This window comes from Symphalangus syndactylus, chromosome X (genome assembly GCF_028878055.3).
Source record: "Symphalangus syndactylus isolate Jambi chromosome X, NHGRI_mSymSyn1-v2.1_pri, whole genome shotgun sequence".
Lineage (NCBI taxonomy): Eukaryota > Metazoa > Chordata > Mammalia > Primates > Hylobatidae > Symphalangus > Symphalangus syndactylus.
In genome coordinates this window covers 79685855-79704622 of record NC_072447.2, presented here as the reverse complement: position 1 = coordinate 79704622, position 18768 = coordinate 79685855, and the positions used below count along the sequence as shown (strand labels likewise).

At 43.9% G+C, this 18768-nt stretch overlaps 1 protein-coding gene across 2 annotated transcripts in view; it reads right to left on the bottom strand.

The window, feature by feature from the left end:
• Positions 1-18768, bottom strand: part of NHSL2 (NHS like 2) — a 255288-nt gene that overhangs the window by 142619 nt on the left and 93901 nt on the right. The window contains exon 2 of one of the 2 annotated variants that reach the window (XM_055267543.2): positions 5701-5769. The exons of the other annotated variant lie outside the window; for it this stretch is intronic. Coding sequence (XP_055123518.1) covers positions 5701-5769 — 69 coding nt within the window. The remainder of the gene's footprint in view (positions 1-5700; positions 5770-18768) is intronic. 2 annotated transcript variants of the gene reach the window in all.

Here is an 18768-nt window from a genome sequence, read left to right as displayed (position 1 = left end):
AGTCTGCAACCTGAAAATACCAACAGGGGCAGATTTTTGTAAAAAGCCTGCTCTCTTACCAAGACAGAAAATTTTATACACTAGTTCTTTAGCCAAATACCACAGAAAAAAATATGTGGTCCCATTCCCAACCCCACCAGCAAAGGAGGGGTTGAAAACATAGCTTTTCACCCTTGCTAAGCTGTAACTAGGTACCCCAAATTTCCCCACTGGGGTGAAGTCAGAGAAGGCTGGGCAGGCATCTGGGATAGACCTACTAGATAGAAAATCAGCAATGGTATATAGGAACTCAACAACACCCTCAAACAACAGGATTTAATTTGACATTTATAGAACATCTCATCCAAAAGCAGAAGAGTACACATCCTTTTCAAGTGCCCATGGAATGCAAAACATGTTAGACATATCCTGTGTCATAAAACAAATGTCAACAAATTTAAAATAATTGAAATCAAATGAAATGTATTCTGTGACCAAATTGGAAATCAGTAACAGAAAGATAAGAAAATATCTAAAACTTGAAAAATAAACAACACACTTTAAAATAACCCATGGGTCAAACATGAAAATTTAAATTTCAAGATAAATTTTAAAAATACATTGAACTGAATCAAAATGAAAATACAACATAGAAAAATTTATGAGATGCAACTAAAGCAATGCTTAAAAAGAAGTTTATAGCTCCAAATGCTTATACTAGAAAAGAAAAAAGGTCTCAAATCAATCATCTAAGTTCCTACCTCAAGTAACTAGAAGAAGAGCAAAATAAAGCCAAAGCAAACAGAAGGAAGAAAATAATAAAAATAACAGCATAAATAGGCAGAATTGAAAATAGAAAAATAGAGAAAATCAATGAAATAAAGAGCTGCTTCTTTGAAAAGATCAGTAAGATTGACAAACCTCTAGCAAGACATACAAATTGCTCATATCAGGAAGGAAATGAATATCACTACAGACCCTTCAGACATCAAATGGATAATAAGGGAATACTATGAACAATGCTACATGCTTTGACAACTTTGATGAAACAGACCAATTCCTTGAAAAATATAAACTTCCCAAATCTACCAAATATGAAATAGATGATTTGAATAGCCCTATAACTATTAAAAACATGAAATTCATAATTTTAAAACTACTCCCTTTAAAATCTCCAGGTCCAGATGGTTTCACTGGAGAATTCTACCAAATGTTTAAAGAATTCTATGCTAATTCTACACAATCAGTGTAACAAACTAATAGAAATCACATGATCATATTAATCAATGCAGAAAAAGCATTTGATAAAATCTAACACTTATTATTATAAGTTAAAAAAACTCTGAGAAATAGGGCAAAAAGGGAACTTCCTTAACTTGATAAACAGCATCTACATGAAACTTATACCTACTATATATATATTTTTTTCCTGGATCAAGCAATATTAGACTTATACCTAACATTAAACACAATGCTTGAAAAACTAAATGCTTTCCCCCTCAGATTGGAAGCAAGGCAAGGATATCTGCTCTCACCACTCTTATTCAACATAGTGTTGGAAGTTCTAACCAGTGTAATAAGGCAAAAAAAAAAAAAAAAAAAGAAAAAAGAAAAGATAAAACATGTAGATTATAAAAGAAAAAATAAAACTACTCCTATTTGGAGATGGCATTATAGTCTACATAGAAAATCCCAAGGAATCTACAAGACAATTCCTAGAACTAATAAGTGAGCTTAGCAAGGTTGCAGGATACAAGATAAGCTTGCAAAAATAAATTGTATTTCTATATACTAGCAATGAACACATGGATGCTGAAATTAAAAATACAGTGCCATTTACACTTGCTCAAAAATGAAATACTTAAGTGTAAATGTAACAAGATATGTATAGAGCTTATATGCTGAAAACTACAAAATGCTGATGACAGAAATCAAAGAAGACCTAAATAGAGAAAGAAATATGTCACATTCATGGATCAGAAGACTTAACATAGTAAAGATGTTAGTTCTCCCCAAATTTATGTATAGTTTTAGCTCTATCTCTATCAAAATTCCAGGAGGATATTTTAAACATAGACACGTTTATTCCAAAATTTATATGGAAAGGCAAAGAAACTAGAATAGCCAAAACAATTTTGAAAAGGGAGAATAAAGTGGGAGGAATCACTCTATCCAATTTCAGGACTTACTATGTAGCTACAATAATCAAGACTATGTGGTATTGGTGGAGGGACAGACACACAGATCAATGAAACAGAGTAGAGAACCTAGAAGTTGACCCACACAAATATGCCCTACTGATTTGCAACAAAGGTACAAAAGCAATTCAATGGAAGAAAGATAGCCTTTTTGAATGGTGCTGGAGCAACTGGACATAGACCAAAAAATGAACTTTGACCTGTGTAGTGGGCTGAATGGCGCCCTCCCAAAAGATAGGTCTACGTCTTGATTCCTGGAGCCTAGGGATGTTACCTTATTTGGAAGATGAGCTTTTGCAAGTATAATTAAGATGAGGAGATCATTCTGGATTCAAGTGAGTCCTAAATCTAATGACATGTATCCTTATAAGACGGACACGCAGAGGAGATGATGATGTGAAGATGGAGGTAGAGATTGCAGTGACATGGTCATAAGCCAAGGAATATTGGCAGCCAGCAGAAGCGGGACTAGACAAGGAAGGACCCTCTCCTAGAGCCTCCAGAGGGAGTGCAACCCTGTCCACACCTGAAGTTCAGACTTCTGACCTCCACAATCATGAGAGAATACATTCTGTTGTTTAAAGCTACCAAGTTTACAGTTACTAGTTACGGCAGCCTCAGGAATAATCTGTCTCACACCTTATACAAAAAAAAAAATTAACAAAATGGATCAGAAAATTAAATGTAAAATTATAAAATTTTTAGGAAGAAACAGGAAAGTGTTTGGAATCTAAAGCTAGCCATATAAGCCAGACCTTATACTTGACAATCAAAACACATCCAAAAAAACAAAATTGATAAATTGGACTTCATCAAAATTAGCAAGTTTTGTTCTATGGAGTCCTTGTTAAGAGGATGAGAAAAAGCTTCAGACCAAGAGAAAATGTTTGCAAACCATATGTCTGACAAAGGGCCGGTATCTAAAATGTATAAAGAACTGTCAAAACTCAACAGTTAAAAATTCAAAAACTCAACCAGAAAATGGGCTGAAGACATAAATAGACAAGTCACTGAAGAAGATATACAGATGGCAAAGAAGCTCATGAAACAATGTTCAACATCACTAATCTTAGGGAATTGAAGTCTTAGAGAATTGAAACCAGAATGAGATACTACTTCACACCTAGAGAAGAACGGCTAAAAGGGAAAACAGTGAGAACACCAAATGATGATGAGGATGCCAAGAAACTGGAATCCTCATACATTGCTGGTGGGAATGTAAAATGGTACAGCCACTCTGGAAAACAGTTTGCCAGTTTTTTTGTTTTTTGTTTTTTTTGAGATGGAGTCTTGCTCTGTCATCCAGGCTGGAGTGCAGTGGCGAGATCTCGGCTCACTGCAACCTCCAGCTCCCAGGTTGAAGCAATTCTCCTGCCTCAGCCTCCCAAGTAGCTGGGACTACAGGTGCGCACCACCACGCCTGGCTAATTTTTGTATTTTTAGTAGAGATGGGGTTTCACCATGTTGGCCACGATGATCTTGATCTCCTGACCTCGTGATCCACCCACCTTGGCCTCCCAAAGTGCTGGGATTACAGGTGGGAGCCACTGCGCCTGGCCGTCAGTTGTTTTTTTTTTTTTTAAACTAAACATGCAATTACCATATGACTCAGCAATTGTACTCTTGGGCATTTATCCCAGAGAAATGAAAACTTATTTCCACATAAAAACCTGTTACGTGATGGTTTATAGCAGCATTATTTATAATAGCCCAAAACTGGGAATAACCCACATGCCCTTCAGTGGGTGAATGGATAAACGGTCTTTGATACACCCATGCCATGGAAGACTACTCGGCAATAAAAAGCAGCAGATTATTGGAAAAGGGGTAGGGGCAGACTATTGATACACACAACAACCTGGATGCATCTCCAGAAAATTATGCTGACTGAAAACAAAATCCCTAAAGTTTGCATACTGTGTGATTCTATTTTATTACATAACCTGGTTGAAACAACTGGATTTTAGAAATGGAGAATAGATGAGTGGTCGCTAGGGGTTAAGTAGGAGGTTAGGGTGGGAGGGAAATAGGCATGGCTATGATGGGATGACTTGAAGCATCCTTGTGGTGATGGAAATATTCTGTATCTTGACTGTATAAAGGCAACACCCTGCTTGTATATTGTACTATAGTTTTGCAAGAAGTGATCATTGAGGAAAACTGGGTGAAGGGTACATGGGACCTCTCTGTATTATTTCTTATACTGCATGTGAATCCAAAATTTAATCACAATTAAAAGTTTAATTAAGAAAACAAGTATGAACTAGATCCATATGTCTCCTAAAACAGAAAGGTTTCCAAGACATATTCCTAAGTGAAAAAAAGCAGATTAGTGAAAATGGTGTGACACCATTTATTTTTAAGTACCCACATAAAACCAAACTGTGTATGCACAGAAAGAGATTTGGAAGAAGGTGGGTACTCTACACTGATAACAGTGGTTACCTCGGGGGAGCAGAGTGGGACCGGAGAGATAGAGATTTGAATTGTAGTTGAATTGATTTTTTTTCACAATAAGAATATTATTCCTATGTTATTTGTATAATAAAAACATCATCCTGGACACAACTACATTGTTCTAGAAATGCATATCTGTTTTGCTTATCCTGATTTCACCTATCCCTGTGTCACCAACACTGTGGTCACAGGACCCAGCTTATAGGTCCCCTGCCCTTGAGCCTCAAGGAAGTGGCTACTGAGCCTCCTAATTTGAAAATAGGCCCACCAGCAATGAAGGCTACCTTTGAGGTATGGAAGAACCACCTGGAAGAACCAGTGCCCCTATGACTATGAATCTACCCACTGTGGCTGATGACAACTTAAATAATACACAAAGCTCAGTCCATGCCAATTAATGCAGCAACAATTTCCGTAAGATTCAAGTCAACAAACTGTTGTGCAAGTTTCAGTACCAGAGGCAGCAAAGGCCTTCCCACCCGCTGACCTGAAAACATGGCAGCAGTTGAGCCTCTTTAGAGGAAACTGTGAACAGCAGGAATGAGTAACAACTAGTAACCTAAATCCAGCTGTACCTGGATGAGAGCAGACTCACTAGAGTGGCCCCAGGGAGTACATCCATTCAATCATTTATCCATTCACAATTTATTGGACACCTACTCTGTGCCAGGTACTGTCCTAGGCACTGACTATAGCAGTGAACAGAACAAACTCCCTGCCCTCATGGAGCTCCCATTCTAGTGGGAGAGCCAACGATAGGCAAGGGAAATAAATAAATTACATGTCAGATAGTATTAAGTGCTAGGAAGAACAAACAGCATGGATGGAGGATATGAGGTGTTGAGGGCCGGGGCTTGAAATTTTAGAAATGGTGGCCAGAGAAGGTAACAAACTGAGAAGGTAACAAACTGAAACATACTGAAAAGGTAACAAACATTCCAATGGAGATGGTGAAGGAAGTGAGGGAGCCAACTACAAAGATATCCAGTTGTTCTGGACATTTTCCATTTGTCTGTTCACATCTTTTCCACCCTTCTCCACCCAGCTTGTACCCTGGTAGGCTGACCTGTGTGGATGGCATCAACAGGCTCCCTTGCCCTCTGGCTTCGGGTTAGGTTTGACCAATGGGAAGCACCTGCAAAGAAACCAGAAGTAAAAGGAAAAGTGAGATTGGGGTATTTAGTCAGCCACTCTCTCTGTTCAGGGTCACCATGAGTTGGCGGCATCCCTCTGCCAAAGGCCATAGCTCCTGTCAGGTGGTTCTCTCCACACAGCAACCTTTCCCAGTTCCTGTGAGCACACCCTCCAGGGATCCTTCCTGACATACTGGGCAAAAGCATTCCAGGCAGAAGGAAAAGCAAATACAATGTGCCTGGAAAACTTAAAGAATGATCAGGAAGCTAGTGTGGCTGGAATGGAGAGGCAGACGATGGGATTTGTAGGAGATCATGTCAAGGAGGTAAGCGGGACCAAATTATGCAGGACCTTGTGGACTACTATAAAGATTTTGGCTTTGAATCCGGGTGAGATGGGGAGCAAGTGGAGGATGTTGAGCAGAATACTGACATGCTCACACTATGTTTTCACAGCATCACTTTGGAAGACTGGTAACAGGGATACTAAAATAATCCAGGCCAGAGACGATGGTGGCATGGACTAGGGTGATAGCAGTGGAGGTGGCAGGAAGTAGCCAGATTCTGAATCGGTTTTGAAAGTGGTGAAGAAAAATCCTGTTCCACTACAATGACCAGGGCAAAAGGCCAAAGTCAAGACCAGCAACTTATTCCTCAGCATGTCATTATGTATGACTGAAAGTTCTGTTATGCAGCAAGATTTCAGAAGGTCCTGCATGTAGCATGATAATCCTAATACCCTATCACATGTGTGGGACATACAACTCTGGGCCAAGGTCCAATCCAAAGGGTTTCTAGACTGTTCCTGACTCCAGAACAACTCCAGAAAACGATCATCATGGGTTTTCTAGCCAACTTACCCCACCCCAAAGCCGTATCTCCATGGGGTGGTGCTGGGTGCCATTTTGTCCCCTGCTCTAAACCCCTTATTGGCTCCAGCCACTCTACCTCCACTGGCTCCTCCACGAGTTGGCTTAACCATGTCACATCAGAATTTGGAAAACACTGTCCACAGCCTGTCCTGTCCATACCTCCTGTCCTCTACTCACCGACTCACAGGTTGACAGCAGACAGAACACGTCCAACCACTGAGCAGATAGGGACGTGGGTCACACAGTCAGTCAGAACAGAGTGTGGACAACAACTCAAAGGTGCCAATATTTTGATAAAGATTTTACAATTTTCCTGGGAAAACAGGCAACTGTCAGTCATATGCAGGTCATTAAAAGGGAAGAAAAAATGGAAAACTTGGCCCCATAGGCTGAAAGCCTCCAGCCTGAAATATCTCCTGGGAACAAAAGTACCCTGGTATTTTTTTGGTGCACAGTGTTGATTCTCAGAATGAGACCTGTTGCTTCATATTCACGAACCCCCCCAGCAAAGGCACCCAGCTGGAAACTGGAGAAAAGCACATGATTCTGAGGGCTCCTTCCAAAGCCAGGAAAAACTGATGGTATTTTGTTTATGTTCAAAGAAATCAATCCAAAGAGATCAGCCCCACAGCCAAAGTCAGCAAGACTGGAGAGCAAACTGCTGCCAACCTCTGGGTCCTGGCCCACTCATCAAGGGGAGAGGATGACCTTCATTGGAATCTGGGATCCAAGACTTTCAAGCGGTGTGCCCTTGGGCAAGATTCTTAACCCTCCTTAGGACCTTGATTTTCTAATCTGTAAAACAGGGCTAATTCCTACCTTACAGAGTTGCAGTAAAGATCAAATGAGCTTTTGTGTGTCTGGCATAGCCCCTGGGATACTAGCTGCTCAGTATGTGTTCGTGCTCTTCTCATGCCCACCTTTCTTTGGCAAGAGCCAGGCCAGTGATGTGGGGCAACTCTGGGGTTCCAGTGGTCCCTGGTGCCTTAAGAAGAACTCTCTGAGGGATTCTCCAACTCTTACATGCCAGTGCTGCTTTCTGCTCTTTATTAAAAGGGCATCCCTGGGTAGCTGCCATTTGATCCCAGCAGGACATGGTTCCATGCACAGCTTAGCACCAAAGGGCACTAATGCCTATTAATTAACTGTACATTCAGCTGACCTGCCAAAGCAGCTGATTTTATTTCCAGAATCCCAAATGTTTTCTTATTCCACTCCACCATACCTGAATCCTTTGTGTATGTGAACCGCCAATGCAGACGTTTGCTGTCCCTCACTTTCTTTCTCTTTCATCCTCTCAGCATCTCCTCTCTTCTCCACACTGCTCCCTCTGCCTGTCCCTTGCCTTGGCTCCTTCTCTTTCCTAGCTCTTCCACAAACCCTCATCCAAAGACAGTACTTGTAGGGAGAGAGCAGGTAAAAGTGGCTCAAGTAGATCCATGGTGAGGTTTGAAAGCGACCGTTCCACTTCCTCTTTGCCCTGCCATACCAGCCCATCCTCAGCCCCACTTTCTTGTCCATTCACACTGAGCTGGGCAATGGAATTGCAGAGCAAAACGAGTCATGGTCACTGCCCTCAGAGTCTCGTGGGAGAGACTTGCAGTCCCATGGTGTATATGAAAAACTGGATGGCTAGGAGCAGTGGCTCATATCTGTAATCCCAGCACTTTGGGAGGCCAAGGTGAGAAGATCTCTTGAGGTCAGGAGTTCAAGACCAGCCTGGCCAACAGAGCAAGAACCTTTCTCTACAGAATTAATTAGCCAGGCATGGTGGCACATCTGTGGTCCCAGCTCCTCGGGAGGCTGAGGCAAGAGGCTCATTTGAGCCCAGGAGGTTAAGGCTGCAGTAAGCCGTGATGGCACCACTGCACTCCAGCCTGGGCAACATTCCAGCGAGAGCTGGAGAGGAGGGTGCATAGAGGTGGGAAGGCATCTGCCTGCCTCTGAGGGGTTGGGGAAATGCAGGAGACTTGCACTGGGCCTTGATGCCTGAGTGAGATTTTTCCAAATGGAAAGAGGGTCAAAGAGCATCCCAGGGGTGGAGATAGCATGGAGGAGAGGAAGGCAGTGTGTGTTTGGGGTTCTGTGTAGCCACACAGTAAGGTCTGAGAGACGGATAAACCATGAAGCTGGAAAGGGGAACGCGGAGCCAACTCACCAAAGATGTGTCAGGTTGGTGGGAAGCTGGATCGCAGGGAGTGAGAATGCAAGGCTAAGCAGTTTGGACTTGTCGAATGTTGGGAAGGGACATGATGAAAGCCATGTTTTAAAAAGAAAATTCTGACAGGCAGAGAGACCAAAAGCAGAAAGGAGGCCAGTAAGGAGATTGCTGCAGTGGTCCTGTCACAAATTGAAGTCCTGAAACAGAGTGCTAACCACGGGAACAGAAATGAGGAGGCAGAGAAGAAATACCACTGGGTCCTACTTTCTCTACCTCTGGCCTTTATCCTGGAGTCATTCTGCAACTTTCCCAACACCTTCTCCCTTGATAACCTTAATGGAACCTGGGCCTCAGGTCTAACTCCTACCTCAATGTGGGCTTATCCCAAATTTATATCTTGAGAGCTGACCTCTCACCTGCCCCTGGGATCAGATTCTGGTTGCTTTCTGGACAGTTTCAAGTAATCATCTCATCAGCATGTCCAAAATTGCCATCTTGGTGCCTGCCCCTCAGCCCTAACCCAGTCTGGTAGAACCATGTAACTCAGCTACATTATGGGCTTCTGGGCCTAACCCAGCCACTGACGAATCATCTTACATCTCTATAAGGCAAACGTGATTCCCCAGTTCTAAACCACCAATTTATAAGTGAACTTAGAGGACTCAACACATTCACACCTTGGAGGTCGCCTTGCTTCACACCCCATTGTCAAGTTCCTCCACAGTGGCCCTCAACCAGGGCTGCACTCTCCTGTCCCCTGGAAGTATTTGGAAATGTCTAGAGGCACCTCTGGTTGTTCCAAATGACTCTGGGGAACTACTGGCATTTAGAGTCAGGGAATCAAGAGGTTAAACATCCTGCAATGCACAGAATCCCACCCTGCAAAGAATTGTCTCACTCCAAGCGACAATAGTACTTTCACCAAGAAACACAGTGACCACTAGCGCAATGAGGCAGGGACTCTATGTTGTTCTCCACTGTGCTCTCAGCATGCAGCAGAGTGCACTGCACATGAGGATGTGCAGTAAGTGTTGGTTAAATTAACAAATTGGACTGGGTGCAGTGGCTCATGCCTGTAATCCCTGCACTTTGGGAAGCCAAGGCGGGAGGACCTCTTGAGGCCAGGAGTTGAAGACCAGCCTGGGCAACAAAGAGAGACCTCTGTCTCTACAAAAGTTGTTTAAAAAAATTAATATAGCTACTCATTCATTCATATAACCAATGCCTACTGAGCGCTACCCTTGGTGCTGAGGATAGAAAGAGGAACAAAACTTGGGCAATATGCATTTGTATCTCAGCCTGCCTCAGCTCGGTGGGTGGGAAACGTGATCCTGAGATGGAGGCTAAAAGTCCAGAATGCCTCGCCTTCCATAACTACCAAGGGGCCCCTTCCCAGCAAGGGGAACTTACAAGCTAAATGCTGAATTGAAAATTCATTCATTCATTCAACCAACACTTGGATGGCACATAAAACTTTTTGAAGCACTTTCTCAGACATTATCTTGCTGAAGTTGGGCTGCCAGGAGAGGAAGGTGGGGGTGGGGGCTGAAAACTGGGGCCTGAAAGGTTCTAGCCCAGCTCTGCTGGGCCCGAGCAGACAGGCCCTAGCAGACAGTCTCCTGGGACTGGGGCAGGGCGGTGGGGGGCTGGGGGGGTGGTTCTGGTGTGAATGGAAATATGCACCACATGGCCTGAATTGCAGGGCCGACCTCAGGCGCCCACAGCCCCAAACACTTCCAGATGGATTTATTTATAACTCCCAAACCAGAGGCAGCACTCCTTACTGCTTTTCCTTACTCCCCTCCCCACTCCTAGAGCAAGCCGTGGCCGCCCCTCTCCACTCCGGAAACCAGCAGGAGACTGGGAATGTGCAGCCGCTGAACCACAGCCACAGCCAAACTTGGGCCCCTGGTCACCGCCTGTCCCCTAGGTGGCAACAGCAGCTCACGGTGTGGGTGTGCCTGTGGAGCCTGGCCAGATTCCTGCCCACCTGGCCCATCTGGGCTGTCACAGGACGGCTGCTAAATGGGCAGTGCGAGCCAGGCATATTCACTCTGGCAAGTCTCGGTTCCAGATCTGCCTCTACTCCATAATGCCACAGTCACACCCATGTCTTCTCATTCTCTGTCTCCGGGACATTCCTAGCCCCTCCCCTTCACCATCTCCCACAGAATACTGCTTCTCACTGCTGTCAGAGGCTTTGGACTCTGACATTTTCCAAATCAGGAAACCGAAGCTCAGAGAGGTTGAGCAACTTGTCCAAAGTGACACAGCAAGTTAAATAAAAGAGACAGAAGTTGCAAACCCAAGCCCTGCACCCTGATACTAACGCCTCCTAAACCTCAGCTTCTTCATGTGTGAAGTGGAACTAATGCCAGGCAGGTGGTGTGGTTAGAAGCGTTGGCTCTAGAGTGGCTCTGCATGGAGCTCGTGATGGTTCTGTTATTTACTAGCTGGGTGACCTTCCGTGAGTCACTCTTCCTCTCCCAACTCGAGATTTTTTTAATCTTTCCTTTAAGTATTAAAGAGATGATGAACGGCTTAGCATAGGGTCTGTCTGGCCTGCAATACAGAGTAACGACTATGATAGTTTATTGTTCAATTGAATCATGATAGAGCTTACAGATCCCATCTCTTGATGAGATTGGGAGCATTCAGGGTGTTATGGACATAGATCCATCTCAAGATATGGGCCAGGCCCCATGCAACATCACCTTCTGACTCCTCACATATAGAAGTAAACTTGGGCCTGAAGAGATTAAGTGACTTGCGTAAGGCCATACTTGTAGGAATAGAGGAGAGAGCTGAACCCAGTTCTAGGTGGTTTAGCCCACCCAGCTGAACCTGAGCATTTTGGTGACCCTAAGCAGGGCTGTGGACACATGAAACCTGGAGTAACCTAGTGGCCCTGGGGCTGAGGCCTTCCTATCTCCCTCCGCTCCTAGCCATGGCTTGAACTGGTGGTGGCTGGAAGGGATAGGGTAGCAAAGAAACCAGAGCAAAGCTCCAGAGTGAAACTTCTAGATGTACATATCTGCTGCCTATAAATCCTCGTTGCCCTCAAAGTTACTCAGAACCAAAGTATGGCAAACCCACCTCTCTGCCTCCAAAGGTCCAGACAAATTTTCCTGCAGCTGCTCAGCAACACATGACACCAGATTTCTGCTTCAGTGGGAGTCTTTGGCACTCACATTCCTTTCTGCTTGCTGCTGTGCAATTAAACACGCATAATTTCTCCATGTTTTCCCATCCCGCACCACACGTCAGTACCACCAGTGACAGCATGAGGGAATAGCACAATCTCTGTGCACATATGGACAAGGGAACCAGTGGGCACTGTGTCAATTGAATGTGACTCACCAAATGGGTTCCAAATCCCATCAGCAATTAGGGTCTATTTATCTGTATTTCCCTCATATTATCAGTGGGCTACCTAGGATGCTCAGAATTCCCGATAGTCCAAAAATAAGTGCAGTTATTTGGTAAATACCCAGCACACAATAAGCATTTAATAAACGCTCAATCTCTAACCAAACAAAATTAAGTCTCGGAGTTTGTGAGTTTGTAGACAAACTTTACCAGAGAGCCTCAGGGGAAGCTCCTCTCTGCTTCCAGCATTGATTCTTAGTAAAGTTTCCTTATGGAACAAAGGCTTTGGCTCTTACCATGGAGACTACCAGATCTACAGCTCCAGTCCTGCTGGATAGGCTCTCTGAGCCTCGGCTTCCTTATCTGTGATATAAGAACAATATCACTAATTACAAAGTTGTTCCGAGACATCTGACACTGAGTCGGGTACATGGTACTCTCTCAATAGATGTTACATTTATAAAGCTTTATCTTGTAGCAAAAGTAAATTCTAACACACTCTAGAATTATCTAGAGTAAAATTATTTCTTCCCTCAATATTGATCAAGCATCTACTATGTCCATAGCAGCATAAAAGAAACAAAACACATTCAAAATAGTTTCTTTCCTCTAAGAGACTGTAATATAGCTGGAAACTTAGGCAGGTGTGAAATATGTCAGATAACTCAAATGCCTTTAGAAGCCAGGAAGGTACTATAAATGAGTGAATGAGGTTAGAGTGAGACAATAAGGAGTAGTGGAGACTGTGTCTAGCTGGAGAGCACATACTCCATCTAAAGTGGAAGCTGCCACCCGGCCATGCCAATCTAGCTAACTACTGTCTTGGGGGAATACAGATCCAGTATTACCAGATTTTTCTGTTTTTCAAAGAAGCTAGAAATCCAGATTGTATGGAAAGATTACTAATTGCTACATGTTAGCACATAGTTTAAAAAGAAACAAACCACACGCAGACTAAACAAAATACACCTGTGGGCATTATTTGGCTCACCAGCCAACAGTTTGCAACCTCTCCATAATGGTAGATGATAAATTTGTCAAAATAAGTGCTGCTGACAATAGTCCTAGACACATACAGAGGACGTGAGTCCCTTGGGCTGGGATGATCTGGAAAGTTTTCCTCAAGGTGAGCCTACCGTAAGGTAGGATTCAGACTGGGCCCCAAAGTATGGGTGTAAGTCTGACAGGTAGGAAGGAGGAGCAAAGAGCTATTGACAAGACTGAAGGTAGAGACAAGAATGTTGCAGTCAGAGCTCACAAGCGGTGAAGAGATGGGTCTGGCTGTTAAGGCTTGCTGCGGGGGAGGGGCAACTTCTGGCCATTCGGTTGGTCTCAGTGGAGGAGGTTTCTCCTGACGAGAATTAGGGATCTCAGTGTGGAGGAAACAAGGGAAGATGGGAAACTGTTACTTAGAGAGTCTGTTTCTGAGAAGCCAGTCAGAGAGAAATAGTAAACACAGACAGACATATACCTCATTGGCAGGGGTGGGAAAAGTACATTTTAGTTAGGTCCAGGGCCATTTCCAGAATAAGGCAATGTAAAAGTCTATGAGAAGAACAAATAAATAATGCATGATCCTAGCTGCTGACTAGAAACAGGTCCAGAAGGTGGGAATGGGTAAACCGTAGAACAGCGAAACCAGCCATGTTGGAAAGGAGGGCTCTGGCACCATATAAGCACTGTGGAAAGGAAGTAAAAAGCCAGGAATGCACAAAAATCCTGGAAAGTATTTTTTAAAACACTTTAGTAAGAACATAGGTAAAATATGTGTCCACGATTAAAAGCCCCAGGGTTTAGAAGCCATTCCCCTACAAGGCTGTCTGACCGGCTGGGTGAATGACTGAAAGGGGCATCTTACTCCAAAGGGAGAGCACAGAGATGTGTGGCAATGCAGGTGTCAGGAAGAATTCCATAGGCCCCACATCAGATTTTGTGACCACTAAAATGACAGGTGAGGCAGGAGAAGGTCATGGAAAAAGCACAAGGGTGATAGACAGGATTATAGCCCCCACAACGATGTCCACATCCTAACCCCTGGAACCTGTGAATGTGTTCAGTTACATAACAAGGGGAACTAAGGTTTGCAGGTGGAGTTAAAGTTACTTATCAGCTGACATTGACTGAAATGGGGAGATGCTGCCCATCTCATCTGGGTGGGCTCAATGTAATCACGAGGGTTTTTATAAAGTGAAAGCGGGAGGCTGGAGAGTCAGAGTCAGAGAAAGAGATGTCTAGAAGCAGAATCAGAGTGATGGGATATGAGAAAGACTCAAATGGCCACTTTTGGTTTTGAAGTCAAGGAATGCAGGCAGCCGCTACACGCTGGAAAAGGCAAGGAAAACGATTGTCCTGTAGAGCCCTAAGAAGGAATGCAGCCCTGCTAGCATCTTGATTTTAGTCCAGTGAGACCTATCTCAGACTTCTGCCCTCCAGAACTGTAAGATAATAAATTTGTGTTGTTTTAAGCCACTGAATTTGCTGCAATGTGTTACAGCAGCAATAGGATACTAATACAATTGGCTTTGGACTCAGATGAATGTAGTTTAATCCTGGCTCACTACATACCAATACTTGATCTTAGTCTAGTCATTTAACCTCTCTTAGCCTTAGTATCCTTATCTGTAAAATGGAGACCACAATACCTTCACTTCACAGAGTTGAGGTAAAGAGCACCTGTAATGATGAACACAAAGGGATAGTACAGCCTCGCACGGAGAAGGTGCTGGGCAATGTTCTTTTCTTTCCTTGAATGTGTTTGATGAGATCATAATTCATATGTAGGACCGGTGGTGTTCTGGTAAATGTTCAGCAACCAGCTCTCAAAAAAATGCACAAATGTATATATAAATATACACATACATACATAGGTTTATTATAAATTTACTTATATAAGAATGTGGGCCGGGCGCGGTGGCTCACGCTTATAATCCCAGCACTTTGGGAGGCCGAGGCGGGCGGATCACGAGGTCAGGAGATCGAGACCACGGTGAAACCCCGTCTCTACTAAAAAATACAAAAAATTAGCCGGGCGTGGTGGCGGGCGCCTGTAGTCCCAGCTACTCGGAGAGGCTGAGACAGGAGAATGGCGTGAACCCGGGAGGCGGAGCTTGCAGTGAGCCGAGATCGCGCCACTGCACTCCAGCCTGGGCGACAGAGCGAGACTCCGTCTCAAAAAAAAAAAAAAAAAAGAATGTGAAGTGCTCAATTTGCAGATAATACTGAAATATATAATACTCTTTATTATAAATTCCATATAACCAATGGATTCTCCCATAATGCTTTCACTGATTTTGCTGAACACATATCAATAGCCAAACTTTGGCCATAACAGAATAGCAAGTGTAGTTCCTAAATGAATGAAGGTTAACATTTTCATTTATGTTAATGAGTAAGAAGAAAGTGAAACAACCAAGAAGTATTGGAACTTGACTAATTTTTTTAAAATGTTGAGATAATTTTAGACTTATAGAAGAGTTGTAAAAACAGTATAGAGAGTTTCTGTGTACCCTTTACCCAGCTTCCCCTTATGCTGACATCTTACGTAATTATAAAACATTGATCAAAACTGAGAAATTAAACTTAGTACAACATTAACTAAAGTACAAACTTATTTGGAGTTCACCAGCTTTTCTACTGAAGTCTTTCTTCCATTCTAGGATCCAATCCAGGACCCATATTGTATTTAGTTGGTCATTTATTTTGTAGAATGTCTCTCAATTTCAGTTTGTCTTCTGTTTTCTCATATAATTTAATTTTTAATGATGGCTGTGTTTAACAACTGGCTCACACGTTTCCTAAATATTTAACAATTGATTCTCGCAAGCCACTACAAGCCAGCCCCAGCACACCACTCTAAGCAAAATTGACAATTCATTCACGGCTTTTTCCCCATTAATTTCACAAATATTTATTGAGCGCCCTCTAGGGGCTAGTGCTGGGGATATAGAGACGACCAAAACACAGTCCTTGCCTGAGAAAATCAGAGATTAGGGGAGGTGACAGGGCAGTAGCAGACAGTGCCTGTAGAGCGATGGATATGATAAAGGGTAATAGAATGTGGTGGAGCATTCAGAGGTGGGAGGGCCAAACTCTGCCTGAGGAAGTCAAGGGGAACATCAAGGATGAACAAGAGCTCCCTAGGTCAGACACAAGGAGGTTGAGGGAGGTTTCTCATGTAAGATGATGTGTGAGCTGAGTCTTGATGCATAAGTGGGAATGAGCCAGTCCGCTGAGGAAGCAGAAGGAACAACAGTCACTCATTTATTCCTTCATTTATTAAGCATCTATTAGGTATCCATTCCATACTACGCTCTGGAGATGCCCAAACAGGTAACGAATAAGGGCCTTCCAGTGTGACTGGTGATGGTGTCTGAGCTATCTTGAAAGATGAGGCAGTGTTTGCATGTGTGAAGGTGGTGTCATGAATGAGCATGGGGCATGAGAGCACTGAGTATAGATCAGCAGTGGAGAGGACCCCACGGCCAGACACCTCTACCCTGAGAGTGAAGAAAGATGAAGGGGGAGCTGAAAGGCCACTGACCATCGTTTAACCTAGAGCAACCAACAGGTTTTGCCAGAGGACAACTGATGCCAGAACCTTCTTATGCAGGCGCCACATGTTCATAGCCTCCTTCTCTCCAGCCCTTCGCACTAAACCTCCATGTAAAGATCCCCAGAACTACACTGAGCAACTTACCCCTGCCTTGGGCAGAAGGATGAGGTGGTGATGATATGGTATCACAGGCCAACTCTCAACAGAGGTCCTTGACCTGAGACCAAGACGCCCCAGAAAAGTGCCAGTGTTCCTATCTCAGATGCCTTCTCTGACCATAAACTAAAGCAACCCCAACACATACACAACCCCAGCCATTCTCTATCCCATTATACTACTTGATTTTCTTCATAACACTTATTGCTATCTGAATAAGTGCTAATAAGTGCTATTTAGATCTTTACTTATTTTTGCCAGTCTCCTTCCATTACAAGTTAAGCTCCTCAAATGTAGAAACCCTTGTCTATCTTGTCTTCAATACATCCCCAGCTCTCAGCTCAGGGCCTGGCCCTTAGGAGTATTTGTGAAATATTTGTAGAATAGATGACTGACTGAATGGATGAACGAATGCTTTTACTCATATTTGACAGCTGTACTCCTAATCCTCTGTGGCCCAAACTTTTGCCCTCCATTTTAAGTCTGTTGCATATTCCTTCAGTACCTTGACTTAGAACTTGAACCTTACAAGGAGGAGCAACACTAACATGCATGAAATTCAGAATGCTCCTGTTGGAACTATTGTGAGAATGCAAAAGATAACAACAAAAACTAACACTTGTTGTGCTAGGTGCCAGCTCCCATCCTAAGCCCTTTATATATAATAAATATCTGTTGAGTCCCTGCCAGGTGCCAGGGATTGTTTAGGCCCTACGGACATGGCAACGAATAAAAGACAAAAATCTCTGCTTTTAGGGAGCCTAAATATTAGCCAACTTAATCTGAAAACAGCCTTAAGATGTAGATCCTGTGATTACTCCCATTTTAAAGATGAGGAACCTGAGGCACAGAGGGTAAGTAACTTACCCAAGATCACACAGCAGTGGAATGGCAGAGCCAGGCAGTATGGGCCCTCAGCCTGTGTTCCTAACCAGTAGGCTATTCTGCCTCCTGAAGAACTATGGGAAAGTGCTTGGCAAACTTTCAAAGACTTTGATAAATTTGAATTCCTATCATTCTTGGTAGAAACACATTGTGTTATGGGGGCAGTAAAGAGACTGGGCCAGGGAGTTCAGAGGACGTGTGGAGGGCAGTGGTCCTGGAGGTGGCCTTTGGCACATCTTGGGCCAGGAGAGCACTAGCTGTGCTGTGACTCCCCAGCCCCTTGCTGGAGACTGTCAGATTAGCAGATCCACGTAGAGTAAGGCTGCATGAGGGAGGCTGTAAGGCCTCCCCACTGGCACGTACTTAGCTCTTTGTGGGGTTTTTTCCCCCATTGTTGTCGTAGAGTCCTGTCCTGATCCCCCTTCTACCGATTTGTTGCCCTTGTAATGGCCCTGCCCCACCCCCCTTGCCACAGCCCTCCCATTAAGCCTCCTAGCCCAAGAAGACAAAGGAAACTTTGACTGTCCCCCACTGGGCTTTTCTGATTTTCTGTTTCCATTGGAACAAAGAACAGCTCACCAAGTGCTCTCTGATCCTTGGAATGAGAAAGGAAAATAGTTTATCACATGGAGTAACTCGCACACCACCCCCATTGCTCACTGGTCCCAGCCTCTCAGGACGCCCCACATTCCTGGCAGGGCAAGACGGGGAAGGCGCCTCCCTTCTGCTCAGCCCTCAGGGAACCAGTGGGATAGTGATGACTTCCATCTGGGCTGGCCTGTTTTCCACCCCTTAGGCTCCACCTGTGGCCTGGATGGAGCCGAAGGAAGAACGAAGCATCCTTTCTGCCTGTCTCATTGCTCCAACCATGGGTGAGCCTCCTAGACCTTGGTCAGCAGATTTCCAAGAGACTCCTGCATGGGGGAAGAGGTTGTGTGAGACCTTGGGCAACACTCTTCACCCCTCTAAGACTCAATGTTCTCCTCTGAAAATGAGTCTAATAATG